This window comes from Conger conger, chromosome 14 (assembly GCF_963514075.1).
Source record: "Conger conger chromosome 14, fConCon1.1, whole genome shotgun sequence".
NCBI lineage: Eukaryota > Metazoa > Chordata > Actinopteri > Anguilliformes > Congridae > Conger > Conger conger.
The window spans coordinates 3,236,666-3,263,241 of NC_083773.1; the positions used below are offsets into that span (position 1 = coordinate 3,236,666).

Genomic DNA, 26,576 nt, shown 5'->3' on the forward strand with positions numbered 1-26,576 from the left:
TGGCACCCCAAAATAACAGCAATGAAAATGGCCTAGTCGTCTGGCTCCTCAATGATAATGATGCGTTGTACTGTGCAGAGGACAATGCCGAATGGGTTTTTAAAATGGCTCGTCCTTCGTGTGCACTGTCAGCCCAAGCCCGAGAGAGGATGTCATTTGCTTTTGATTTACCAACATTATAAATAATATACACTCAGTGACCACTTCATTAGGTACACCCTCTGTAGTGCTGGGTAGGACCTCCCCTTGCCCCCAGAGCAGCCTGAATTCACTGCGGTGTGGATTCTGCAAGGTGCTGGAAACGTTCCTTAGAGGTCCTGCGTGCACATTCATGCTGCGAGTCTCCGGTTTCAGTGGTGTTGCTCTCAGTGTGCAGTATCGCTCAGTTTGACAGAATTTACAATGAATAAGTTCATTCTTGCACCGTCTCCTTAGAATTCATACCTAAAACTTGAAGTACATCCTCTGCGAAACCCAGGTATTTTAAATAAAACGTATATATATTTTTACGAACAAGTTTTTAATAAAAAGAGTAGAAAACACACAGTCCAGGGCAGGGGGACATGAAGGGGGGATGAGGAGCGGTGTGGATTAATCAGCTGCACAAGGAGTAAGGTTTGTTGACAACACATACAGAGCCTCAAAGCACCACTGTTCCACCTCCAAAAACAATATACTACCCCAACCTTTTTTTGGATGCTTTCCCAAATAACTCATTCGTCATATCAAGAAAATGGATTAAGAAAAGGGAACGGTTGGTCATCTCCACCTTGCTGTCTCTACACACCAGCAGTCACGCCTGTAGAAACAGTGCAGTGGTCAGCCAATCAAATTACTTCATTTCACAAAAGGCGTTACTGCAGTCACTACGTCAGAGAGCATTTCTTTGGTTTACAGCGTAAGGACAGACAACAGTGCCTGTGATTTTACCCCCAATGGTCTGCCTGCTCGTGAGGTGTAGTTCCGTACATTGTGCGTACATCCCAAAGCGTCCCCGCTTGGATAGCGAAGCATAAAGTGAACACTGCATTTAGTTTTTTTTTCCCATGCAAAACACAGACCTGGCAAGAAAAAAAAAAATTAAAAAAACCCCAAATGCTTGTAATTGTTAGCTTGCCTTGTTAATGTATGATGTCATTGTACCATATGCTGGAGTTTCCCACAGCAGCGGGATTGCCCATATAGATAGAGATTACATATATATAGCGCTTTTCTAGACACTCAAAAGCGTTTTACAGTGATGAGGGGGAAACTCCCCTCAACCACCTGGGTGATGCACGGCTGCCATTTTGCACCAGAACACTCACCACACAGAGCTGCTATATTCTAATGCATATCTGATATACCCGCTTCCTTCATGGGTTCTGCAGGTTTTAAACTTTACTGAAACTCTCAAACATTTCCGTTCTTCAGATTGTGATTAAAACTTCTCAGGCACTACTGATCTTGGGGCAGCAATCACGTTGTAGCCCCAGTAAGATCCGCACAGCCGTTGGGCCCTTGAGCAAGGCCCTTAACCCCGCATTGCTCCAGGGGAGGATTGTCTCCTGCTTAGTCTAATCAACTGTACGTCGCTCTGGATAAGAGCGTCTGTCAAAATGCCATCAAAGTAAATGAATGAAAATCAAGAGCAGGTACCAATGCAAGCAAGAGCTGGAGACGCAAGAGCGGCCACTGAACATCCGAGTGATTTCACCCTTTCTCCCAGCTCACCCCCCAGATTCTTTAGAAAAACCAGATTGTCAGCTCTGTGCTTAATGCGGAAAGTTTCTGTCTACGGCCACACCTCTTCATGAAAACCCATGAACTCCTCTGAAGTCGCAGCGACTCCAGTCACCGACCCCCCGAAACTGCTACAGTCGCGCAGAGAGGAGAAGAGAGGAGAGGAGAGGAGAGGAGAGGAGAGGAGAGGAGTGAAGGAACGCGGGCGGCGACAATCTGGTGTCTGTAAAGAATCTGCGCAGAAACGCGGCGCGGGACGGGGGCTCACTGGTGCTTCTTGGGCGGGGTGCGTGAGCGGGCGACGAGCACGGGGACGAGGGCCAGGGCGATGAGGGTCCCGGCCACCAGGGGGCGGTAGAACAGCCAGCCGGCCGCGATGGTGAGGAGTGACAGGGAGCAGGACACGCAGAGAGCGAAGATCTTCAGCCCCAAATTCACAAGCTCTCTGAGCACGGGAACCCAGTCCACTGTAACGCACAAACACATCGTTACATTCTCATTTCACTGTAACGCACAAACACATCGTTACGTTCTCATTTCACTGTAACACACAAACACATCGTTACATTCTCTCATTTCACTGTAACACACAAACACATCGTTACGTTCTCTCATTTCACTGTAACACACAAACACATCGTTACGTTCTCATTTCACTGTAACACACAAACGCATCGTTACATTCTCTCATTTAACTGTAACACACAAACACATCGTTACGTTCTCATTGAACTGTAACACACAAACACATCGTTACATTCTCTCATTTCACTGTAACACACAAACACATCGTTACATTCTCTCATTTCACTGTAACACACAAACACATCGTTACATTCTCTCATTTCACTGTAACACACAAACGCATCGTTACATTCTCTCATTTAACTGTAATGCACAAATACATCATTACCTCAGACATCATTGGGGAGACATTGGCTCATAACCCATAAAATTCTTCTGACGAGCTGGTTGGTACCTTGCATGGCAGCCAATCGCCATTGGTGTGTGTGTGTGTATGTGTGTGAATGGGTGAATGAGAAGCATCAATTGCACAGCGCTTTGGATAAAGGCGCTATATAAATGCCAGCCATTCACCATTACCTACCACCAATTCCACTGTCCCAAACGAGGGATGCACCGATGCTACTGACACTTACTTATCCCTATCGGGCCGAAACTGACATAGAACAGACTGAATGTCGGTGACAGTGAATGTATTTATCCAACCCAGAGATGTAATTTGCTGTAAACGTGATGTGATGTGACCGATGGCCACAGGTGTGCTGCGCGTTTGAGGAATGTGACCACCAGCCAGTGTGTGGGGAGGCTCTGCAAAGTCACATCAGTGACTGTCATTGCACAATATTTACAGTCGGGCACACTCGGCGTTTACGGTGTTCACTGTCTCACGGTGTGGCAATCCTAAGCTGCGTCGTCTCATTTAGCGATCGGTGAGAAGCGACACCTTCGCCTGTAACTCAAAAGTGTCTCGCGTGCGTTAACCCTACGTTCACGCCATGTGCAGTGTCAGCTTCACGTGTCTCGTCATGTCGATCCTGTCGTGCGCGTGGGGAAGTGGGGCTCCTTTGTATCTCAGTATAACGCAGCAGCGTTAAAAGTCAAGGACAGGTTGTTCTTCGATGGCGGTGGCGATCAGCACTGGTCTTACCCAGAGTGTGGAATATCCTGATGGTCAGACTGATGCCCAGGAACATGAGGGCCCAGCCTGCAGCTCTCAGAGCCCAGAGACGCCTGGTGTTCACCTGGTGCTCCCGCTCAAACACCTCCTACAACAGGTCAAGAGCGCACATTACACCTCCTACAACAGGTAAAGAGCGCACATTACACCTCCTACAACAGGTAAAGAGCGCACATTACCTCTTACAACAGGTAAAGAGCCCACATTACACCTCCTACAACAGGTAAAGAGCGCACATTACCTCTTACAACAGGTAAAGAGCCCACATTACACCTCCTACAACAGGTAAAGAGCCCACATTACACCTCCTACAACAGGTAAAGAGCGCACATTACACCTCCTACAACAGGTAAAGAGCGCACATTAACCTCCTACAACAGGTAAAGAGCGCACATTACACCTCCTACAACAGGTAAAGAGCGCACATTAACCTCCTACAACAGGTAAAGAGCGCACATTAACCTCCTACAACAGGTAAAGAGCGCACATTACACCTCCTACAACAGGTAAAGAGCGCACATTACACCTCCTACAACAGGTAAAGAGCGCACATTACACCTCCTACAACAGGTATACAGCATGCATAACACCTCCTACAACAGGTAAAGAGCGCACATTACACCTCCTACAACAGGTAAAGAGCATGCATAACACCTCCTACAACAGGTAAAGAGCGCACATTACACCTCCTACAACAGGTAAAGAGCATGCATAACACCTCCTACAACAGGTAAAGAGCGCACATTACACCTCCTACAACAGGTAAAGAGCGCACATTACACCTCCTACAACAGGTATACAGCATGCATAACACCTCCTACAACAGGTATACAGCATACATTACACCTCCTACAACAGGTAAAGAGCGCACATTACACCTCCTACAACAGGTAAAGAGCGCACATAACACCTCCTACAACAGGTAAAGAGCCCACATTACACCTCCTACAACAAGTAAAGAGCGCACATTAACCTCCTACAACAGGTAAAGAGCATGCATAACACCTCCTACAACAGGTATACAGCATACATTACACCTCCTACAACAGGTAAAGAGCGCACATTACACCTCCTACAACAGGTATACAGCATGCATAACACCTCCTACAACAGGTAAAGAGCGCACATTAACCTCCTACAACAGGTAAAGAGCGCACATTACACCTCCTACAACAGGTATAGAGCACGCATAACACCTCCTACAACAGGTATACAGCATGCATAACACCTCCTACAACAGGTATAGAGCGCACATTACACCTCTTACAACAGGTATACAGCATGCATAACACCTCCTACAACAGGTATACAGCATGCATAACACCTCCTACAACAGGTATAGAGCGCACATTACACCTCTTACAACAGGTATACAGCATGCATAACACCTCCTACAACAGGTATAGAGCGCACATTACACCTCTTACAACAGGTATACAGCATGCATAACACCTCCTACAACAGGTATAGAGCGCACATTACACCTCTTACAACAGGTGTGGAGTGCACACAACACCTCCTACAACAGGTGTAGAGCACACAACATAATTTTGTTATGAATAAAATCTCCAGGAAATGTTTTCTTTAAGGGCTAAAGTCATTCTAGTTAGTATTTGACCCTGGTTTTTTGACCCACACATGCACACACTCACCTGAGCGGACAGTTCTTCCAGGTACAGAATCTCGAGCTTTTCACCAGACTTGGTTTTAAAGGGCATCAGCCGGTCATCCCTCTGCATTGCAACCACACTGACCTGTGAAGAGACCACAGATTGACCAAATAACCTCAATACGCACTGGGCGCATTCTTTACCGGATCATTTGCGGAAGGTCACGACTCACCAACTGAGCAGGTTTCGGGTATGATCCCTCTCCACTCAGCCCCGCGTAGGAAAAAGACACTCTCACATCCCCGACCTGGGTATACAGAGCAAACCTCTATTAGACTGAGCATGCAGAACAAACACTGCTATAGACTGCACACTGTGTGTGTGTGTGTGTGTGTGTGTGTGTGTGTGTGTGTGTGTGGGGGTGTGTGTGTGTGTGTGTGTGTGTGTGTGTGTGTGTGTAAGTGTACTGACCTCTGGTCGGTTGGGCTGTGGAGTGTGTGTGTGTGTGTGTGTGTGTGTGTGTGTAAGTGTACTGACCTCTGGTCGGTTGGGGTGTACGGTGTGTGTGTGTGTGTGTGTGTGTGTGTGTGTGTAAGTGTACTGACCTCTGGTCGGTTGGGCTGTGGAGTGTGTGTGTGTGTGTGTGTGTGTGTGTGTGTGTGTGTACTGACCTCTGGTCGGGTGGGGTGTGGAGTGTGTGTGTGTGTGTGTGTGTGTGTGTGTGTGTGTGTGTGTGTGTAAGTGTACTGACCTCTGGTCGGGTGGGGTGTGGAGTGTGTGTGTGTGTGTGTGTGTGTGTGTGTGTGTGTGAGTGTGCTGACCTCTGGTCGGGTGGGGTGTGCGGTGTGGTAAAAGTAGTCTCCATGCACAGTGAGGAAGGAATCGGGGTCAGGAGAGGGCTCGGTCAAACTCAGCGTCTCGAAGTTGTCAATCTTTTCCACCAAGCCTGAGGGACGAAGGAAACAAATTATACAGTGAAAACACAAAACTCTACACACTCACTAACACTAAAAACATGCAACCTGTCTTAGACACACACTTTGACGAAGGCGCAGCGGAGGCGAGCTGTAAACCTACCATTGGACAGAGAGAACTTCCCCACCCAGACGTCAGGAGCGACCACAGTGACGCTCTCCACCGCCATGGCACTGAACCAGAGACGCACAGAATATCCGTTACCCTGCATTCACATTTCAGCCATGTAGCATACGCTAGTTCTTACATCCTACGCTTTATTTTTAAAGAGAGCAGACGCTGTACCCTCCCGATATATTTTCATGTCGGGGAGGAAAGCGGAGAGTTACTGTAAAAAAGACACAGCGATCGCAGTGCAGAAAGTGCCACAGTGGGGAATTTTACATTACATTACATTACATTACATTACAAGGCATTTAGCAGACGCTCTTATCCAGAGCGACGTACAACGACGTGCAGATCAAACACAAGTACAAGTGCGAAGAGGACCTGAGAGGACAGTACAGTTCCGAGTCCTAGTGTGACCATACAGATACAATCGGAACCCACAATACAACTATAATCAAATCATTGGCTGTAGGAGGTTCATATAGTATAAGGGTTGAGACTAGGCTGCCTTGTGGACTGTGCCAGATAGTGTCCCACCCTCTCTGTCCACTTTGTACAGTATACGGGTTGTGGCTAGGCTGCCTTATGGATGGTGCCCCACCCTATCCACATGAGTGACTACATTTGGTTAATAAATGAAGGCGGCAGCATGAGGATGTTAATACAGAATAGAGAATGTTACCTGGGGTTAATGTGCCCAATCTCTTTGTCAAAGTTCCTGCTATTGATGATGTCTGACCTCCACTCTGTGTCTGAGCGAGAGGGAGAGGAGCCATCAGAGAGAGTGTGTGAGTGTGTGTGTGTGTGTGTGTGTGTGTGAGAGTGTGAATGTGTGTGTGTGTGTGTGTGTGTGTGTGTGTGTGTGTGTGTGTGTGTGAATGCGTGTTGCGTGTGTGTGTGTGAATGTGTGTGTGTGTGTGTACTCACTGTAGAAATATGCAATCTCAGGACGGGTTGTTTGTGGTTGAAGGTTTAAGTCGGTGTGGTATCTCTGTGTGTGTACTCCCGGTACGAGTTTGCCATCTCCTCAGGTTGTGTGTGTGTGTGTGTGTGTGTACTCCCTGTAGGAGTATGCTGTCCTCTTAAATTGTGTGTCTGCTTGTGTATATATATGTATATGTATGTATGTGTGTGTGTGTGTGTGTGTGTGTGTGTGTGTGCGTGTGTGTGTGTGTATGTGTGTGTGTGTGTGTGTGTGTGCGTGTGTGTGTGTGTGTGTGTGTGTGTGTGTGTGTGTGCGTGTGTGTGTACATACTGTACGAGTACGTTGTCTCAGACTTGGACTGTCCATCCTCCTCGTAGTCTCTGTAGGAGAGGAAAACAAACGAGGTGCAGTGAGGGGCATGGATAGGCTGAGCTCTCTCATTGGTCTCTGGCCCTGTAGCTCCTCCCACCTGCTCTCCTGGTGCTCCACCCACTGGTACATCTCCACCTGCCTCTTCAGCTTGACTGCATGCACGGCCACTTTGTAGTTTGGGTCGTGCAGGGGCTAGAGAGGCAGACACAGTGGTGAAATGGTGTGTGTGTGTGTGTGTGTGTGTGTGTGTGTGTATGTGTGTGCCTGTGCATGGGCCAGAGGAGGAGTGGTAGGAGCAGGGTGATGTAACTGCTGGGGGCAGCGAAAGGCTGGCGTTGGATGGAGTACCTGGGCAGTGTGCAGTGGGGCAGACAGATGAATTAGGTGGTTATTATTCTGGACTTCTGGAGAAAAAGCAGGGTCCAAGGACACCACCAGTGACAGACCCTCGTCCAAAGAGGCAGCGATGCGCATCGCCTTTCCCTACAGGGGGCGACACTACTTACTAAACACACAAACAGACCCTTGACACTCCAACCTCCTTACGGCACGCTCCTCATTAACACACACGCGCCACACATTAAAGGGTAACCACAGAGCGGTTTGAGTTGGTCGTACCTCATTGGTGAAAAGCACGTAAAATGACAGTAGGAATAAAGAAACTCCCACAAGCATTCCCCCGGTGGTCTCGCTGAGGCGCTCCAGGAACCCGGGCTTCGGTTTGCTGCTGACGCGTGTATGCGAGTCCCTGGTCTGTTGGCAAAAACGTCAACTAAAGTCAGCTAAAGTCATGACAGCGGTCAGGACGATACACTGATAGTTGAACAGAACAGCCTATGTTCAAGAAAATGCAGTACTGCATTTCCCCCATATTATGCAAGAGAAAAATGTAATAATGAATTCCAGTTTTTATTCAAAGGTAGCTAGGATTCATAGACAGCCTACAGCTAATGAGCAAATATATTAGCACACGTTTAAATGCATAATGGCTCGTCATTGGTGTCGTCTCATCGGTGCTAGTCTTTTAAACATATTATTTATAATATATCAGAAATGTGGCATATTATAACACGAGAATGGATTCAATGGATTCCTTTTGATACATATTAGCTAACGTTAGCTTGCAACTCCAGTTAGGCCAGGTACGAGGTTAACGAGTGCACTTCAAAGTTAAGTTCAAGAACTCAAGTACTTGAGTGTGCAATTTGACGCAGCCATTCGCGGAACTTAGAACTGATTGTAATTAAGATAGATAGCTTGTGGAGGTTATTTGGCTATCTCACTGTTACGTAGTTTTTGTTTGTTTGTTTTGCTTTTATATTTTGTCCATTTATAAACCAAGAGTGGAAACTTCCTACCGTACCGGTTCCGACATATTTTCGCTATTTCCACACCCACTCTGGTTTCTGTAAGGAGTCCTTAGAGAGATGCGCTCGCTCCACTGAAAATACAATTTATGTAGCTAGCTAAGTTACTGAACTCGCGGCTGATTTTATAATTATTCGATCATCTAGTAGCCACTTGAACGCTGAATAAATGCAAATTATATTCTTAAACAGTACGTGTCACCCAGCTCCACTAAACAGGGATCCTAGAAACAAACACATAAATTAGAATGTGTTTAGTTATGAACTTGAAGGAAGTTGACGCCTGAAACGTCCCCTACATCCGTTGCAGAGGCTTCTGGGAAATGTAGTTATTGGTGAGTTGCAGCTTCTTCTTCGACAGTCTGGTATACTGCATTGAGTACACTGAGGTGAGATGGAATCAGAGGGGGTGTACTGCGTGATTTCCTATAAATCACGAAGCTGACTCACTTTAAATCGGGGTATATGGCCATGGTAGGTTATGCTACGCATCTAGCCTGCATAGTCCGGGTGTTTTTGCAGGGCAGAGATTATTTAGAGACCAAATTAATCCACTGGCTTTCTCCCAGGATACACTTTATGAAAGGTATAGATTCTCATTGGAGAGAATATAGTAGGCGGCATATGCAAGCTTCTTGAGCCTTAGCTGTCCGTATCTACTTCCCCTTAATTATGGGACAATGTGGCCAATATAGTTTTATAATTCTTGTATTTATGAATAAACTCTGGTGTGATTTCTTCAGGCCAATATTGTGTAGCAGGTTTTAGGTTTAGAATGAGCAGTTTTCACATTAGAAATAAACTGTAGGATTTAGTTATCACTCACTAACCAATGGGTTATGGATAACTTTGTTTCTTTCCACTTGAATAAAATGACCTTTATTATTTTAGCTATCGTGAGTGATACGAGTATAAATGTTTTGTACTGAGGGGATGTTCAGACATGATCTTAATGTGACTACTACTGAGTGCAATTTGCTCTGTAACTCACACACTCTGCCCCGTCAAACACACACACACACACACACACACACACACACACACACACATGCGCGCGCACCAGATTCTATAAACTCATTTTCCATGATTGACATTTGAGAGGATTATGTGCTATGGGGCAGATGCACTAGCGTGACCCACTGCAGACAAAGACCTTAGTGACACACAAACGTAGGCTCTCGCGCACTCATACAGACATTTTGATACTCACACACCCATTATAGACACATTCTTGGAGGTTTGGTTGTCCCTTGCCGGCTACAGAAGAACTGCCCTTCCTTTAGAAACAGGACCAATACTCCTGGAACACACCGGGATGCAGGAGTATGATGTCATCGTTTTGGGCACAGGTCTGAAGGTGAGAGCAGCCTTGGTGTGTGTGTGAGTGTGTGTGTGGGGGGGGGGGGGGGTGTGGGAGTGTGTGTGGGTGTGTACTATATACATACTCAGTGGCCACTTTATTGGGTAGACTTATACTTGTCAATGCAAATATGTAATCAGCCAATCATGGGGCTGCAGCTCAATGCATAAAAGCATGCAGACATGGGAAATAGATTCAGTTGTTGTTCAGACCAAAGTCATTTTGACCATGGAATGATTGTTGTTGGCAGACGGGGTGTTTTCAGTATCTCTGAAATGGCTAATTTCCTGGAATTTTCACCTGAAATAGTCTCTAGAGTTTGCAGAAAACACCTTGGTCAGATGAGAATAGCCATACTGGTTTAAGGCTGACAGGAAGCAAACAGTGACTCAAACAACCACATCTTCCAACCGTGGAATGCAGAAGAGCATCTCCAAACACAAATGCCAAACCTTGAAGTGGATGAGCTACAGGAGCAAAAGAACAATGAGACTAAAAAAGAAGACTGTGGTCACTGAGTGTGAATATATAGCACTTGTCCGTTGATTGTGATGATGATATTTAGTCAGAATTTACAGTATTTGAGGTTGCAAGCTATCAATTTGATCATGCTAAATATTTTAAGTGAAGGCTTTTCTGTGAACAATTGTTTGTTATTGTGGTACAGTGCGTAATTGAAACTTTGTGGACTGAAAATATTACTTCACAAATGGAATGGACACTACTGTAGATCCCGTAACCTGGTTTCTGAGGGAACGGTTTCATTTTTTATTTAATATGTGTGGTTATGGTGTAAGGTTATGAGGCCGTGGCTCTGAGGATCTCCCTCACTCTCCACACTCTGGGGCAAACCTTGAGCACTGAGAGAGCTGGTGGCTCAAGAGACTGTAAATAGGATTAGCGACATAATATTCAGACCTCCCCCTGTGATAATGAACCTCTAGCCAATGAGACGACTGCTCTTACCGCCTGAGCCAATGAGACGACTGCTCTTACCGCCTGAGCCAATGAGACGACTGCTCTTACCGCCTGAGCCAATGAGACGACTGCTCTTACCGCCTGAGCCAATGAGACGACTGCTCTTACTGCCATTCATCTAGCTGTCCTGAGGAGGACATGGTACAGCTCAATAGAGAAAAGCATAGAACAGATGCTTGTTTTTTTGGGGGGTTTTTTCATTCAAATAAAATATGAAATTGGCTTCTTTCTCATTTATATCATACCTGACTCTCTCTTTCAGGAATGCATTCTCTCAGGGATAATGTCAGTGGGTGGTAAAAAGGTCCTTCACATTGACCGCAACCCATACTATGGAGGAGAGAGTGCCTCTATCTCCCCACTGGAAGAGGTAATACAGTATATCACCTAAAAATAAAGTTGTGTGACTGGCAAACATTTTATTTAGACAGTCTCCGTTTGACCTGGGTATGTGAGGAGGTTATGTGTTTGGTTTTTACAGTCTGTGGAATGTGCGGTTTATGTTGAATACGTAATTCCCTCTCTCTCTAGCTGTATAAGAAATTCCACGTGTCAGGTCCTCCGACGTCCATGGGCCATGGGCGTGACTGGAACGTGGACCTCATCCCCAAATTCTTGCTGGCCAATGGTGAGAAAGCAATGCTGGCCAGTGTGTGTACGGGCGCATACTGTGAAGTGTGTAGTGTCGGTTTGTGTGTCTATGTGCCATTATCGGTGAGAGGCCTTGTATTAAGCATGGGTGAGTTGTGTGTGTGATAATTAATTTGTTCGTGCTCTGTGCAGTAGATATACACTCACTGAGCACTTCATGAGCACATTATTTATCTGGGGTAGGGCCTCCCTTTCTACTGGATTCTACTTCGGACGCTGTTCCATGTTTACATGATTGCATCACGCAATTTCTATAGATTTGTCAGCTGCACATTCATGCTGCAAATTTCCCGTTCTACCACATGCCAAAGGTGTTCTATTGGATTCAGATCTGGTGACGGGGAAGGCACACTGAAGAACAGTGAACCCATTGTCATGTTCTTGAAACCAGTTTGAGATGATTTTTCTTCTTTGTGACGTGGTGCATTATCATGCCGGAACAAGTCATTAGAGGATGGGTACATTGTGGCCATGAAGGGATGCACATGGTCAGCAGCAATTTTCAAATAGGCTGTGGCATTCAAGCGATAATTGAACGGGCCCAAAGTGTGCCAAGAAAACATTCCCCAAACCATTACACCACTGCTACTGGCCTGGACTGTTGACACAAGGCAGGTTGGGCCCATGGATTCATGCTATTGGTGCCAAATTCTGATCCTACCATCTACCTACCCATGCTTCAGCAGAAATCAAGATTCATCAGACCAGGTTACTTTTTTATTCAACTGTCAAGTTTTGGTGAGCCAGTGCCCACTGCAGCCTCAGCTTTCTGTTCTTGGCTGACAGAAGTAGAACTCGACGTGGTGTTACCCTGTTGTGGCCCATCCGCCTCAAGGTTTGACGTATTCTGAGATGCTTTTCAGCTCACCACAATTGCACAGAGTGGTTATCTGAGTTTAGCCTTTCTGTCTGCTCAAACCAGTCTGTCCATTCTCCGTTGACCTCTCTCATCAACAAAGTGTTTCCGTCCGCAGAACTGCTGCTCACTGGGTGTTTTTTGTTTATCGCACTATTCTGAGAAAACTCTAGAGACTGTTGTGCCTGAAAATGCCAGTAGATAGGCAATTACAGAAATACCTTTTCAGCCAAACAATCATGCCACAGTCAAAATCACTGAGATCTGATGTTCGGTTTGAACAACAGCTGAACCTCTTGACCATGTGTGCATGCTTTTATGCATTTAGTTGCTGTCACATAATTGGCTGATTAGATATTTGGTTTAACATGCTGGTGTACAGGTCTACCTAAAAAAGTGCTCATTGAGTGTATGTTTTACTGCATTCATTTGTATGCTAGTTTACATTGCAGGATGTGTAACTGTGTGTGTACATAATGTGTGTGTGTGTGTGTGTGGTACGTGTGTGTGTGTGTGTGTGTGTGTGTGTGCGTGTGGGCTGTGCTTACATATACGACCCGTTCTATCAGGCCAATTTCACATAAACCAATGTTTATGTACAAATGTAAATTTTGGCTGTTTTAGGCTTTCATCTTCATTTTGTAGAACAAAATCTTGGCTTTTATAATCTAAAGTAAAAATATAGTTTTTAAGCTTTTAAATGCAAGTTGTCAAAGTGAAAGTAACACTGGAGTTGTGCATTATTTGGAGGCTAGCCAGCTTGTCACTGTTCACCAGTCACAAGCAACACCACATCAGCTGCGTCCGTGGCTACCTGCCATGAATCTGCTTTCATGGTATGTGTGTCTTAATGTCAAGAGTAAAAAATGCAGTTTTAAAGGGGCTATTCCAGAGGAGTCTCTGCTAGCAGTGTTTCTCCAAAAAAAAGAAAAGAAAAAAAAGAACATACATATCATACATAGCACAATGTGCTAAAATTGATCCTGTTCCAAAGTAATTGGTGTCAATCAATTTATTTATCCTAAAACATTCATGATCTAAACATGGAATGTTGGAACAGTAATCAATTTCCATAAAGCTATGCTTTCGGAGTAATGTTACACTTACTTATAGTTGTCCAGTGTAATGGATGGAAAGACAATATTTTCCAAAGTGTTTCATATTTTTGTTTTCAGCACAAACTCAGCTACAATAATATGGCAACAGTAAGTAGGTCAGAATCACATGAGCCGAATGAATCAGATACGAACAGAACACAGGGAAGCGGCTGCATACAAAATAATAAGATCATTTAGGCCTACTTATTTTTTGAGAGCAAAAATATAGTTTCATGCTCACCACCTTTTATGGCTCCACTTTTAGAAAGACCACAGCTGGTGGTCGATACATGTCCCCTCTGCTGGCATGAGCAGGGCGACATCTGACCTGTTTCACATCTGACCAAAAAATTACAATGGCAGGTGAATGAAAAAATACCTTTTACATTGGTAGTTACTGTAGATGCATTGAATTGAGAAATAATGAATGAAAAGACAGTAATTTCAAATGTAATGTGTGTATTTCATTTTGAAATGCTAATACTTTGAAAGTTAAGCTGAGTCATTGTGAACAAGTGATTTGGTTCAGCGATCAAATGATTTTTGGTTCATGTATATTGTATCCAAGCGTGTTTAGAATTTTGAAAAATGTACGCATTTCATAGTACACAGAGTTTCAGTGATTGCTTGTCTGGAGTGCAATTTGGGCAGAGACACGAACAATCAGAATAATCCCACAGAATGCCATTGGCTGTGGCAGTTGGAACCATTTTTCAACCAATGAGCTTTAATTGCTGTACAGCTGTACAATGTTTTGATACATTTGACGGCCCGACAAATGTACACTTTGAAACCCGAATTTAAGGACTATAAACACAGGCAGAGGGTGAGTCATGTCAGTGAGCCTTTGTCAATGATGGGAAGGGCTTTACAATGGTCTTGTAACGATGTTTTAACACAATTGTACCTTAAACTCTTGCGACAAAACTTTGAAGCTGTTTTACTCAAAAACATGGTTTGGTGGCACTCAAAACTATACGGCACACAACTCCCTTGATATCCGGAGTAGAGAGATAACTACTCGATGTGTATTTGCAGGGGAGTTCGTGAAGATGCTACTGTATACAGGGGTGACTCGGTATTTGGATTTTAAGGTGGTGGAGGATAGTTTTGCATACCGGGCAGGACGACTTCACAAGGTCCCATCAACAGAGGCTGAGATCCACTCATCAGGTGACACCCGTCACTCTCCCCTGGCTGTCACACCTGTCACTCACCTGTAACTCACCTGTCACTCTCCCCTGGCTGTCACACCTGTCACTCACCCGTCTGTCACTCCTGTAACACTCACCTGTCACTCTCACCTGTCTTTCTCTCCTGTCACTCTCACCTGTCTGTCACACCTGTCACTCACCTGTCTGTCACACCTGTAACTGTCTGTCACACCTGTCACTCTCACCTGTCTGTCACACCTGTAACTCTCACCTGTCTGTCACACCTGTCACTCACCTGTCTGTCACACCTGTAACTGTCTGTCACACCCGTCACTCTCACCTGTAACTCTCACCTGTCTGTCACACCTGTAACTGTCTGTCACACCCGTCACTCTCCCCTGGCTGTCACACCTGTCACTCACCTGTCTGTAACTCCTGTAACTCTCACCTGTCTGTCACACCTGTAACTGTCTGTCACACCCGTCACTCTCCCCTGGCTGTCACACCTGTCACTCACCTGTCTGTCACTCCTGTCACTCTCACCTGTCTGTCACTCCTGTAACTGTCTGTCACACCCGTCACTCTCCCCTGGCTGTCACACCTGTCACTCACCTGTCTGTCACTCCTGTCACTCTCACCTGTCTGTCACTCCTGTAACTCACCTGTCTGTCACTCCTGTAACTGTCTGTCACACCTGTCACTCTCACCTGTAACTCTCACCTATAACTCTTGCCTCTCGATAGCCTCCATCATATCCCAGCACGTGATTGATGTGTCTTGCCTCCGTCAGATCTGATGGGCATGTTTGACAAGCGCAGATTCCGTAAGCTGCTACAGTTTGTGCTGAACTTTGAAGACAACAGCCCGCGAACCCACCTCGACATGGAGCCCAAACGCACCAGTACCAGGGAGCTTTTCCACCACTTCGACCTTGGGCCAGACATCATTGAATTCACAGGACATGCCCTGGCTCTATACCACAATGATGAGTTAGTAACAACTACTTTTACAACCACTGCCGCGACTACTACTTCTACTATCACTCATTCTTTTATTATCACTGATTATTCTGTTACCAAAAACTGCTGAACCTCTTGACCATGTCTGCATGCTTTTATGCATTTAGTTGCTGCCACATGATGATGGCTGATTAGATATTTGCCTTAACAAGCTGTTGTACAGGTCTATCTAATATAGTGCTCACTGAGTGTATATATATATATATATATGGTAGTCCTCAGTCACTTCCTGTTTAATGGAATTATTATAATTATTATTCGTATTATTATTATTATTATTATTATTATTTTATTTTTTTACTACGATTATAACATTTATTTAACTAGGCTGGTCATTTTATAACAAATTCGTATTTGCAAGGAAGGCCTGGCAAGAGGTAATTTGGGCAAGGTCTCCATGGTAACTAAGCATTGCTGTGTCCGCAGGTACTTGGACCAGCCCTTCCTCCAGACGATAAAACGCATCAGACTGTACACAGAGTCTCTGGCCCGCTTCAATCACAGTCCCTACCTCTACCCCATCTACGGGCTGGGAGAGCTGCCACAGGGATTCGCCCGGTAACGACGCAGAACCTTCCTCAGGCCTCTTCAGTGTGAACTACTGCACGATGGACGTTTTCCCTCTCTCTCATACTCCCTCTGTTTACTCACCCACTCTCTCTGATTCTTTATTGGCAGAAAATACATTTGTAAAAATCGTCAAAGCATATAGCAGTACATTTAAACAGCAGAGATGAATAAGCAGTAAATCCTATAGAACTAGGATAACTGCAGGGGCGGTCTGTAGCGTAGTGGTTAAGGTACATGACTGGGACAGGCATGGTGGGTGGTTCTAATCCCAGTCTAGCCACAATAAGATCCGCACAGCCGTTGGACCCTTGAGCAAGGCCCTTAACCCTGCATTGCTCCAGGGGAGGATTGTCTCCTGCTTAGTCTAATCAACTGTACGTCGCTCTGGATAAGAGCGTCTGCCAAATGCCAATAATGTAATGTAATGTAACTGTGATAATAATAATAATAATAATATTAAGAATAATAATAATAATAATAATAATAATAATCCTCCTCCCTCAGACTCAGTGCAGAGTATGGGGGAATCTACATGCTGAACTGTTCGGTGCAGGAGATCATGATGCAGAACGGAAAAGTTTCCGGAGTGAAGTCGGAGGGACAGGTGAGTCAGAAGATGGCCGTCTTCAGATTACTCCTCTTCTTAACCTGCTATATCCCTTCTTATCGCCCTGTTTTTCATTTGTCCCTCCCCTCTCTCCTCTTTAAGCCTTGCATCTCTCTACCTCACATCTCTCTACCCCTCCCACTTTCCTCTTCCTGCTTCCATCCTACCCTCATTCTCATTATTTCTCTCTTGCACCCATTGCTAGCTTCTCCATTTGCTCCTCTCAATTTGACCCTTTCTATTTCCTCCTCCTCTCCCTCGTTATGATTCTCAGGTATATCACTGTAAGCAGCTGATCTGTGACCCCAGCTATGTTCCCCATCGGGTGAAGAAAGTTAGCCGAGTCATTCGGGTTATCTGTTTACTTGACCATCCAATCAGATCTACTCACGATGCCAACTCCTGTCAGATCATCATCCCTCAAACACAGGTCAACAGAAAGTCAGGTATTGTACCACTGATTAACATGAAATAAAGTATTCCATTACAGCTTAACAGAAAGTTACTTGTAGGCAAAACACACACACATAATTGCACATCTTGCCTCTTTTGGGAAATAGTAAAAAAAATATATTAAAAAATGTTGTGTCAATTCTGCTGTTGTTCCCCTTGTTTTCTGTGCTTGGCAGTTGGGGAATTCACTCCTTGCAGTTAAGCACCTCCCAGCTATCACTGCTAGCTACACTCTATGATACTCACCCCCTAATGTGGCACTGTCCAGATTATTACTGATGGAGTCTGTCTGTCTCTCTGTCCATTCCCCTGCCACACAGACATCTACGTTTGTATGGTGTCTTACACACATAATGTTGCAGCGGAGGGGAAGTATGTTGCCATGGTGAGCACGACCGTGGAGACCAATAACCCAGAGAAAGAAGTGAAGCCAGGCCTGGAGCTGCTGGAGCCCATTCTAGAGAAGTATGACCACATCCACAAACACAAATAACAACACAACTGCAATACATCCACAAACACAAATAACAACACAACTGCAATACATCCACAAACACAAATAACAACACAACTGCAATACATCCACAAACACAAATAACAACACAACTGCAATACATCCACAAACACAAATAACAACACAACTGCAATACATCCACAAACACTAATAACAACACAACTGCAACTACAATACATCCTGTGGCCTGCACAGCAGGGGAGTAATTAGCCAGCTAGAATACCATTGATTTATATGAACTCTGATTGCTCTACAGATTTGTCTCCATTGATGACCTGTTTGTGCCCAAAGATGATGGGAGGTTGAGCCAGGTGAGGACTACGGTCGCGCTGGATGTAAATGGTTGGCATTTATATAGCGCCTTTATCCAAAGCGCTGTACAATTCATGCTTCTCATTCACCCATTCATACACACACTCACACTCCCACACCAAGGGCAGCTTGGAGCATTTGGGCACACTGCCTCTGGTCATGCTGATGTTATAACAGCATGGCCATCACTCGTGTCATTGGGTGTGTACAGGTATGCCCCTCTGATCTAACTAATTACTTTGCGTTTGTTTATAAGTTATGCGGCAGTTGAAATTGTACTTCCCTCTAGGGTCTTTCAGCGAACTTATCCCTGGTTATGGGTATGCACTTTGTTGTACGTCGCTCTGGATAAGAGCGCCTGCCAAATGCCAATAATGTAATGTAATGCGTTTCATGGTCGTAAAGACTCGGGATTTGGTGGGAGAGCTGAGAGCCGTGCGTTTCATGTTTGTAAGGACTCGGGATTTGGTGGGAGAGCTGAGAGCCGTGTGTTTCCCTGCAGGTGTTTATCTCCCGGTCCTATGACGCTGCCACACATTTCGTGACAGAGTGTGAGGACATTAAGGACATGTACCATCGCATTACGGGGTCAGAGTTCAACTTCAGCAGCCTGCAGAGTGCCACGTCGTGGCGGACTGAGTGAATGACACACAGCACTGCCTGCAGAATGATGTACGATGGTAAACAAGCACAACATGGTTTAAACAAAATGTCCAATAAATGTACATTCACCTCCGATTCCTCTGTCTGTGCCTGTGTCTGTGTGTGTGCGTGTCTGTGTGTGTGCGTGTCTGTGTGAGAAGGTGATTGTGAATGTCTGACTGTGTGAATGTGCATCTGAGAGAAATGAAAAAATGATGGAGTGTGAGATGCTAGATAAACACACAGAATAATTGAGACTAATGTTGGCTCTTATGAAAGTGCTTATCTTGAGAGGGATAGAGACAGAGAGACAGGCAGGATTAATGTGGTTTACTGAGTGAAGGACAGCCATGGCAACCTTGACTGGGACATTAAACCTGGATTACACACAGGAGCTGTCATCTGGATTAACAACCGCACAAACGCACACGCAATGCATGCAAACACAACTACAGAGAGTACACACGCACACACAATCATGACTGCGTGAGTGCAATGTAACTACAGCTCTGCTTCGTCATTTGTCAAGTGGTTCTGGAAAATACCAAGGCTAGCTTTAACCTCATCGGCACATGTCCACACATATTCAAGACCTGTCGGCAAAACCAACACAGCAGCATGCTTAACCATGGGATAAGAAACAACACGCAAGCTGGCAAATCTGCTGGTAACTCACTGGATGGTTATCGCTTGCAACGTTACATTCAGGTGATCTACACCAGAGCAGGTGGTTAACAGTGACTTTGTGGTCTAGTTATAGCCAGTGATGATTTAGGCCCTCGCATCCAGGTGCAATTACTCCGACCTTGTCTCCTGATTGGTCTTTCTTTTTCTGTAACAATATTGCAAAGTTAACCCGAGGATGAGAATGATACGAAATAATTTAGAAACTTCACAAAAATCCAGGAGGTTGGTAAAGCTTGAAGGGGACCACAATCTTCAGGCACAATCTTCAATCCAGTATGTGAGCGCAGGTGATTGCATTAAGTCCATCCTGCCTGTGACTTCGTTCCCGTCACGTTGACTCCACCGCGAGGAACTCCTGGTCCTTGCTGGGGGGAGGTGGAATGAGTCCAGCTGCCACAATTCGACGCTCGCTCGACAGGAAGTTGAAGGTGGCACACGCGTTGGGCTGAGGCAAGGAACACACATAGCACCAACATGACACAAACAATGGGAGACTGCAGAGAAGCAGATTGATCATGTGGTGTGATGTCACCGAGGGGGCGTGTCCTCACCGTGTCCTGGACTTCCACAGCGATGCCTTTTTTTCTCATGAACTTCAAAATATCTCGGTCAAGCCGCTCCACTCGACTTCCGGTGCCCAATATCAGCACCTCTGGGACAGAAAAGTGATAACTGCTGAATGTTGTAATTCTATTTAGCAACTAAACTCTCAACACGGTTCTGAAATAACAAATGTGCAAAAAACTGCCCACAAGTGATTAATTCAGTATAAAATCTGCAAATCTGAGAAAGAAAACTACGGAACTATGTCGCACTACCTGAGAAAGTAGTGCGCGTGTGCCATTTCTTACCGATACGGGGCTCGACCATGTAGAACAGGGCCAGGCTTTCCACTGTGATATCCTTGTAGTTTCCCACCTGCAGGGTGAAATGGATCTTACAGGCTTACAAGTGGATGCACAGGCATTGCTTCTTCCTCCCTTTCCATCTCCCATTCCCTACATCTTTCCATCGCTCTCCCTCTACATCCTTGCAAATCCCCCGCACCCGGCACCTGTCTCGGTCACCACTGCTGTCTGTTCTGGCCCCACGGCGGTGGAATGACCTTCCTGTGGATGTCAGAGCAGCAGAGTCTCTGACCACTTTCAAGCGCAGACTGAAGACTCATCTCTTCTGGCTGCACCTTTCTCTCCCTACCTCAATACTATGATTAGCCTTGTGTATGCCATAGCTTATAATGGCACGTATGTATAGTTATGTGTATGCCATAGATTATAATGGCACTTGTGTATAGTTATGTGTATGCCATAGATTATAATAGCACTTATGTAGTTATTGTAGTACTCGGGGTGTTCTAGCTGCCAACCACGGTATGCTAGTTGGTAAATTGATGTATTCTTCCAAGAGTTCAAGTTCTATCTATGTGATCATGCTAGGACTCGGAACTGTACTTTCCACTGGGGTCCTGAACGTATTTGTCCCTGGGTTTGATTTGCACTTAATTGTACATCGCTCTGGATAAGAGCATCTGCTAAATGCCTTGTGATGTAATGTAATGTATGTAAAGTATGTGATGTAACGTATGTGATGTAACGTATGTGACGTAATGTATCCATCCATCCATCCATCCATTATCTTAACCCGCTTATCCTGAACAGGGTCGCAGGGGGGCTGGAGCCTATCCCAGCATACATTGGGCGAAAGCAGGAATACACCCTGGACAGGTCGCCAGTCCATCACAGGGCACACACACCATTCACTCACACACTCATACCTATGGGCTATTTAGACTCTCCAATCAGCCTAACGTGCATGTCTTTGGACTGTGGGAGGAAACCCGAGTACCCGGAGGAAACCCACGCAGACACGGGGACAACATGCAAACTCCGCACAGAGAGGCCCCGGCCGACGGGGATTCGAACCCAGGACCTCCTTGCTGTGAGGCGGCAGTGCTACCCACTGCACCATCCGTGCCGCCTTAGATGTAATGTAATGTAATTATTGCAATCCCCCTCCCCAGCCCCCTAACTCACGTTCCACTGCAGGATGGAGGGGGGCAGGAGGGCACAGGGCCCTATCACACCGTTTCCGTCGATGTTGAACCCACGGGAGCTGTAGCTGTAGATCAGCACCCCGCCTGACTGCTCCCTCTGCATGATGGACACCGTGGTGCGCTGGTACAGCTCATCGTCAGTCGGGCCGAGTCTGTGGGCCCGTGTCATGGGGAGGCTGGAGGGCGGGAGGGCATGCAGGGAACACAGTACTATTTATACAAACTATTTTTATAGTGCACTCACACAGTGTTAGTGTTAACTATTTATAAAACTGTAGTTCACTTACAGATATTAATAACAGTGTATTTAAACACAGTACGGGTAACAGCCAACTATTCACGTACCACATTTGCACACTATATTAATTTTCACACAGTATTGCAGTTCATAGTTGAACCCCTCCTGACATTCCTACCGATCACTTGAGAGCCCTAAATGTAAGATTCAACACTCTGGTGGGGAAATGCACTGTTATCCACTGAATGGAGACCACAGAGGATAGTAGCTAGCGGGCCAGAAACACAGGAAAGTAGTGAAATTATGGGGTTAAGCAGTAGTGGAGTCACAAGATCGTGTAACAATCCTTTGCTTTGGCTAGACAGCAAGATTTGCAGCACCATACCAACTACAGCCAAATATGCAAGTGGCTGACCAATTGATCAGATTTATTCACGAAGACTGTGAATGTTCAATAACCTGTAACTGTAGAGTTATTATGCCGATAAAACTGTTGGTCGAACGCCACAAAGTCATTTATAAGAAAATGACAGTTCTAACTTTTATTATGAAATTTCCCGTTAAGATGGTTACCGGAAGACACTGCCTCGTCACAGAGCGTCTTAATCAAAATAATATCTGGGGTGAAATCGCACAAAATACGTGTACTTATTTAAATAATCCAATTCGGGCTGAATTACATTCTGTGTTCTCGAAAACATTATTTTTTAGCTGGCTAGCAGCGTATAACTGAGGTAGATGCAGACCGTTAACTTGGACATGAACTAAATTATGACCTCCCCAAGGTAACTACGTTATTAAAGCTAGTAGTGTACGTATAAATAAGCGAAAAAGTAATAGTAGTAAAATTATAACTAATACCTTAATAACAAAGGAGAGCGTGCTGAGGCTAGTCGTAGACTCCGCGCCGTGCCCCTCAAGAACAGTCGAGCGCAGGTAGAGGCGGCCATTTTTACTCCCGATAGTCGCTCTGTGTCCGATTATATTGCCTACTTCTCAGAGTACCGAAAGGGGCGTGCCCCCGTGTGTTGTTTTGCGTGAGCGTCCCCAGTTAAAAACGAGAAAGGATCTATTCTGTACAGTAGATTGGATGACACAGCAGAGTATATTGCATATGCTAGATTGGAGAATAGTGAAACAAAAATGTAAATTAAGATTACACACTAAATATGTTTTTACTGTAACTGAACTCAATAATGCCCTTAGAAAACCTAGAAAGACATTACCAGGGAATGGGATTTACCAGGGGCATGTTTAATCTGAAAATGTTTTGCTACGTTTTGCTATGGTTTCTGTGTTGAACGATATGTTTTCTCCCAACGGTGTGCAAAGTTTTACAACAGGCGTTGCCCGTTTGGTGGGTGTGTCGGGGGTGTTACCCGAATCAATAATGATGTAGGCCTATGTCGGAGAACGCCTTCTCAGACGCCGTTTGAGCAAGCCGTACTGTCAGTCAGTCCGCCCACAGTTTTCAACAGTATCTTCAGCGTTCCACCGTTTCTGTATAAATAAACGTTTTGCTACGGAATTATTGATCAAATTTTATATTCAGATAAGTTGAGCTAAGGTAAATAGAGAAAGTGTGGCCGTAGTCTTACAACATGGTCTGATTGTCAAGTTACAGCAAAAAGGAATCAGAGGGCAATCGCATGGATGGATTTTTAAAATTATTGTTATTGGAAGGATAGATTTCTGTAAGAGTAGGTACATATTTGTCAAGGAATTATACTGTGGGAAGAGGAACCACTTGGGGAAGTACAGTATCATTAACCCAGTGTTATTTTCCTTAAAAAAAAAAAAAAAAAACTAGATGCAATTCAAAATCAGGCACTTAGATTAATCTGCGGGGCAAAGAAACAGTGCGAATAACGCCAGTACAGGTAGGGATATGAGAGACCTCATTGAATTGCGAAGCTTATAACTTTCCTTAATTTACTGCGTAAACCTATGAGCATATGAGGAAGGCCATCTAAACAAAACCAGCGTTGTTTGTTATTAATATCCCGACCCACACTCCAGCTCAGAAGGTGGCGGTAATGCACCATACAGTTGTTTACAAACCGCCACAAAACTGAAGAAGAACAGAATGACACACAGCGACATGAGAAGCTGCGGCGAAACTAGCTCGCTATCTAGCAATGTGTTTATGGTCTATTTTTTAGGTCATTTATTCCATTTGAGAACACCCTGGAATTAATTGGTCTATTTTTTGCCACGAGAGCCAGGCGCTAACTGGCCTGCTAAGAGCGGCGAAATTGCTCGAAATTTGAGAACATCAGCCAAAGTTAGAATATGTATAAGTCTCTGTACGCGTTCCGATCGCCGGAGCCCAACTCTCTCCACTTCGCTGCCGGAGAAAGCTTCCTAATCCTGGAGCGGAGTAATCTACACTGGTGGCTTGGATCGCGCTGCAGCTCCGGGGAAACTGGATATATACCCGCATCTTACATCGAGAAAATCCAGGTACAGCGGCAACGTTATGATGATTATGTCAAATTAGTTTGTACATATAGCAAACCAAACAGAAGGTATTACTTTGGGCTGTGATTGATTTAAAGCGATGCCTATAGATGGAATGCAGTTAGCTTTGCAGAGTCAGCTAGCTCTAGGTGGTTTTAACATTTACGCGCGGTGTGCTACAGAATTCACAATATGTCAATTGTGCCACAGGCCAGAATTGGAAAGAGGGGGAGGTGTCCGTCATATTAACTGCGTTTAGACCTGCTTTAAATTACTTAGCTAGTCAGCTAGCTAACCGGCTAGAGCGAACCTTGCGGAGCAAGCCATCTCCCCGCATCCACTGTCCCGATTGATGCAGGCAGTGAGGTTTTGGACGCAAATATGTTCTATTGATTCAGGGCTTCAGGTTGGATCTTATCCATAGGTTGTTCCAAGTTGGCAACAACCTGCGTGTTCCTGCGTGACTCAATCCGCAAAAAAAAAAAAAAAAACCCAACTAAAATCAAAATGTTGACGTCAACCCTAACAACCTTAACTCTTCTCATTTTACTTGGCGTCTCGGTGCAAGACACAAACTGGCAATATTCATCAATGAAAAAAAAATGGCAAATAATATAAAGAAGTTGTCAGACAAAATGACAGTCAGTGTGAAATCACTGTTAATACGATGTGCGTTTCGCGCACTGGACAGGACTGCAGAGATCAAATCGGGAGATCAGACCCATTAGATGTGGTCGCGAACCTGCAAAACGTCAATTCTGGCCTTCAGTGTCATTAATGCCGCTCTACACTGGGGTATTGTACATTTATCGCTTTTGTATCAGAATAATGGCGAATAACGATCGATTGTCTGTGGGTATTTCTGGGTGTTCCCAACAAAAGCCTCTTTGTCCCAATGAACACCTTTTTCATGAATACGGATCTGTGTACTCATCCTTCAGTGTGACTCCTTAGCGAGTCAATGCATGCATCCACTAGCGTCGCACGTGTTACTGTTTCATAACCGGTAGAAATGCAGTTACACAACAATTTTGTCTTCCCTCTGGTCTTGTTAAAAAAAAAAAAAAAAAGATACAAGATCCTGATATAAATGGAATTTATTTATTTATTGATGCAGAGCAATGAAGAAACAAAAACAAGTTAGGACAATCAGCTTTCGAAAGCTGCCACGTTGACCTTACTGCAGTAACTGCACATACTTGTGAGATTTCAGGACACAAAAATTGAAGTTAATGTTGTTACTGGACCGATGAACAGCCGGGATGTTCACACTGTTTCTCTTGCTTTGGTTCTCTTACTGTTGTGTGCTTAGAAATGTTAAGTGTAGTACATTCACTGCTTAGTCTGATAACTGAATTACCTCATATTTAAATCAGAAAGCTGAACAGAAAACTGTCAAGAAAATGTGAAACCAAAGGCCGTCCTTTTTACTGAAATTTGTATAAACCTTTCCCCCAAAAGTGGCTACCACTGAGGCATTTCTGAAGAATGTGCAGATTGTCAGGGCCTCTGGAACAATATTGCTGTTATTACACTATTTATTCTGAAACAGTGAGATCTGAAAGGAGACATTCTAAGTAGTAAGTTAGCTAAATCCTTATGCTGTTATGTTTATTGGTGTTGCACTGTAACCAGTTGCAGGTTGATTCATTTTTTTTGTGTAGGCAGGTTATTGAAATCTTTTCATCGTTATCAGAACCGGTTTTCCCAAACGGCCATGGGAGAACAGTCCCCATCAGATGTTTCTCCCCCATCTCATGTCTCGCATTGTCGTCAGACTTTCCAACGAACTGCTGGAGCTTAAGGCAAAGGAAATGCTGAAAAGGGCTTGTACAACGCCTTTCAGCATAGAGTCAGGCACAATGTCTTGACATGTCAACTGACAGAGGTGGTGTCCACACTGGATTTTGAAACCGTACAGATTATGGTAGTAACCAAGAGTGGGAGGAGAGCAGAGCAGAGCATGAATGCCCATGGAAATGACAGCAGTCCCTTCATTTCAGGGCACCATAACGTTTGGGACACAGCAACATAAATTGTGGAGTATAGAGGCAAATAAATAAATGATGGGCCTTTGTCCCAAACATTATGGAGGGCCCTGTATATGAAACGTTTTCAGTATAATATGTATATTTCTGTGAATA

The 26,576-nt window shown here is 44.9% G+C and overlaps 4 protein-coding genes across 4 annotated transcripts in view; 2 read left to right on the forward strand and 2 right to left on the reverse strand.

The window, feature by feature from the left end:
• Positions 1–501: 501 nt before the first annotated feature.
• LOC133110381 (transmembrane protein 43) lies at positions 502–9,059 on the reverse strand. The gene is made up of 12 exons (XM_061220444.1): positions 8,778–9,059; positions 8,033–8,167; positions 7,763–7,897; positions 7,512–7,606; positions 7,373–7,422; positions 6,800–6,869; positions 6,112–6,182; positions 5,856–5,980; positions 5,267–5,341; positions 5,077–5,178; positions 3,395–3,512; positions 502–2,189 (listed from the first exon to the last, which is right to left on the reverse strand). The coding sequence occupies exons 1-12, from the start codon at positions 8,787–8,789 to the stop codon at positions 1,987–1,989; spliced, it is 1,191 nt and encodes a 396-aa protein (XP_061076428.1). The 5' UTR covers positions 8,790–9,059; the 3' UTR covers positions 502–1,986.
• Positions 9,060–10,010: 951 nt separating this feature from the next.
• On the forward strand, positions 10,011–19,038 carry LOC133110379 (rab GDP dissociation inhibitor beta-like). The gene is made up of 11 exons (XM_061220442.1): positions 10,011–10,138; positions 11,382–11,489; positions 11,651–11,747; positions 14,762–14,896; positions 15,668–15,866; positions 16,323–16,454; positions 16,971–17,070; positions 17,348–17,519; positions 17,847–17,991; positions 18,297–18,351; positions 18,855–19,038. Exons 1-11 carry the CDS (start codon positions 10,097–10,099, stop codon positions 18,993–18,995), a joined length of 1,326 nt encoding a protein of 441 aa, XP_061076426.1. The 5' UTR covers positions 10,011–10,096; the 3' UTR covers positions 18,996–19,038.
• Positions 19,039–19,309: 271 nt separating this feature from the next.
• ndufaf3 (NADH:ubiquinone oxidoreductase complex assembly factor) lies at positions 19,310–22,984 on the reverse strand. The gene is made up of 5 exons (XM_061220451.1): positions 22,834–22,984; positions 21,715–21,910; positions 20,533–20,599; positions 20,233–20,333; positions 19,310–20,126 (listed from the first exon to the last, which is right to left on the reverse strand). Exons 1-5 carry the CDS (start codon positions 22,920–22,922, stop codon positions 20,010–20,012), a joined length of 570 nt encoding a protein of 189 aa, XP_061076435.1. The 5' UTR covers positions 22,923–22,984; the 3' UTR covers positions 19,310–20,009.
• Positions 22,985–24,054: 1,070 nt separating this feature from the next.
• LOC133110073 (NCK-interacting protein with SH3 domain-like) overlaps positions 24,055–26,576 on the forward strand; it is a 14,515-nt gene continuing 11,993 nt past the window's right edge. The window contains exon 1 of the mRNA XM_061219943.1: positions 24,055–24,435. Within this exon, the coding sequence (XP_061075927.1) occupies positions 24,265–24,435 (171 nt within the window). The 5' untranslated portion in view covers positions 24,055–24,264. The remainder of the gene's footprint in view (positions 24,436–26,576) is intronic.

What these genes read in the sequence shown, in the direction of transcription:
- LOC133110381 (XM_061220444.1), bottom strand. An exon ending in TGAGACAACGTACTCGTACA is followed by an intron (nt 6,870 to 7,372) that starts GTATGTACACAC and finishes CCTCTCGCTCAG; the next exon opens with ACACAGAGTGGAGGTCAGAC. An exon ending in CAGGATATTCCACACTCTGG is followed by an intron (nt 2,190 to 3,394) that starts GTAAGACCAGTG and finishes TGTGCGTTACAG; the next exon opens with TGGACTGGGTTCCCGTGCTC.
- LOC133110379 (XM_061220442.1), top strand. Translation starts at nt 10,097, where the DNA reads ATGCAGGAGTATGATGTCATCGTTTTGGGCACAGGTCTGAAG. An exon ending in TTTTGGGCACAGGTCTGAAG is followed by an intron (nt 10,139 to 11,381) that starts GTGAGAGCAGCC and finishes TCTCTCTTTCAG; the next exon opens with GAATGCATTCTCTCAGGGAT. An exon ending in GGCTGAGATCCACTCATCAG is followed by an intron (nt 14,897 to 15,667) that starts GTGACACCCGTC and finishes TGCCTCCGTCAG; the next exon opens with ATCTGATGGGCATGTTTGAC.
- ndufaf3 (XM_061220451.1), bottom strand. Translation starts at nt 22,922, where the DNA reads ATGGCCGCCTCTACCTGCGCTCGACTGTTCTTGAGGGGCACGGCGCGG. An exon ending in CCTCCATCCTGCAGTGGAAC is followed by an intron (nt 20,600 to 21,714) that starts GTGAGTTAGGGG and finishes TTCACCCTGCAG; the next exon opens with GTGGGAAACTACAAGGATAT. An exon ending in CTGTGGAAGTCCAGGACACG is followed by an intron (nt 20,127 to 20,232) that starts GTGAGGACACGC and finishes TCCTTGCCTCAG; the next exon opens with CCCAACGCGTGTGCCACCTT.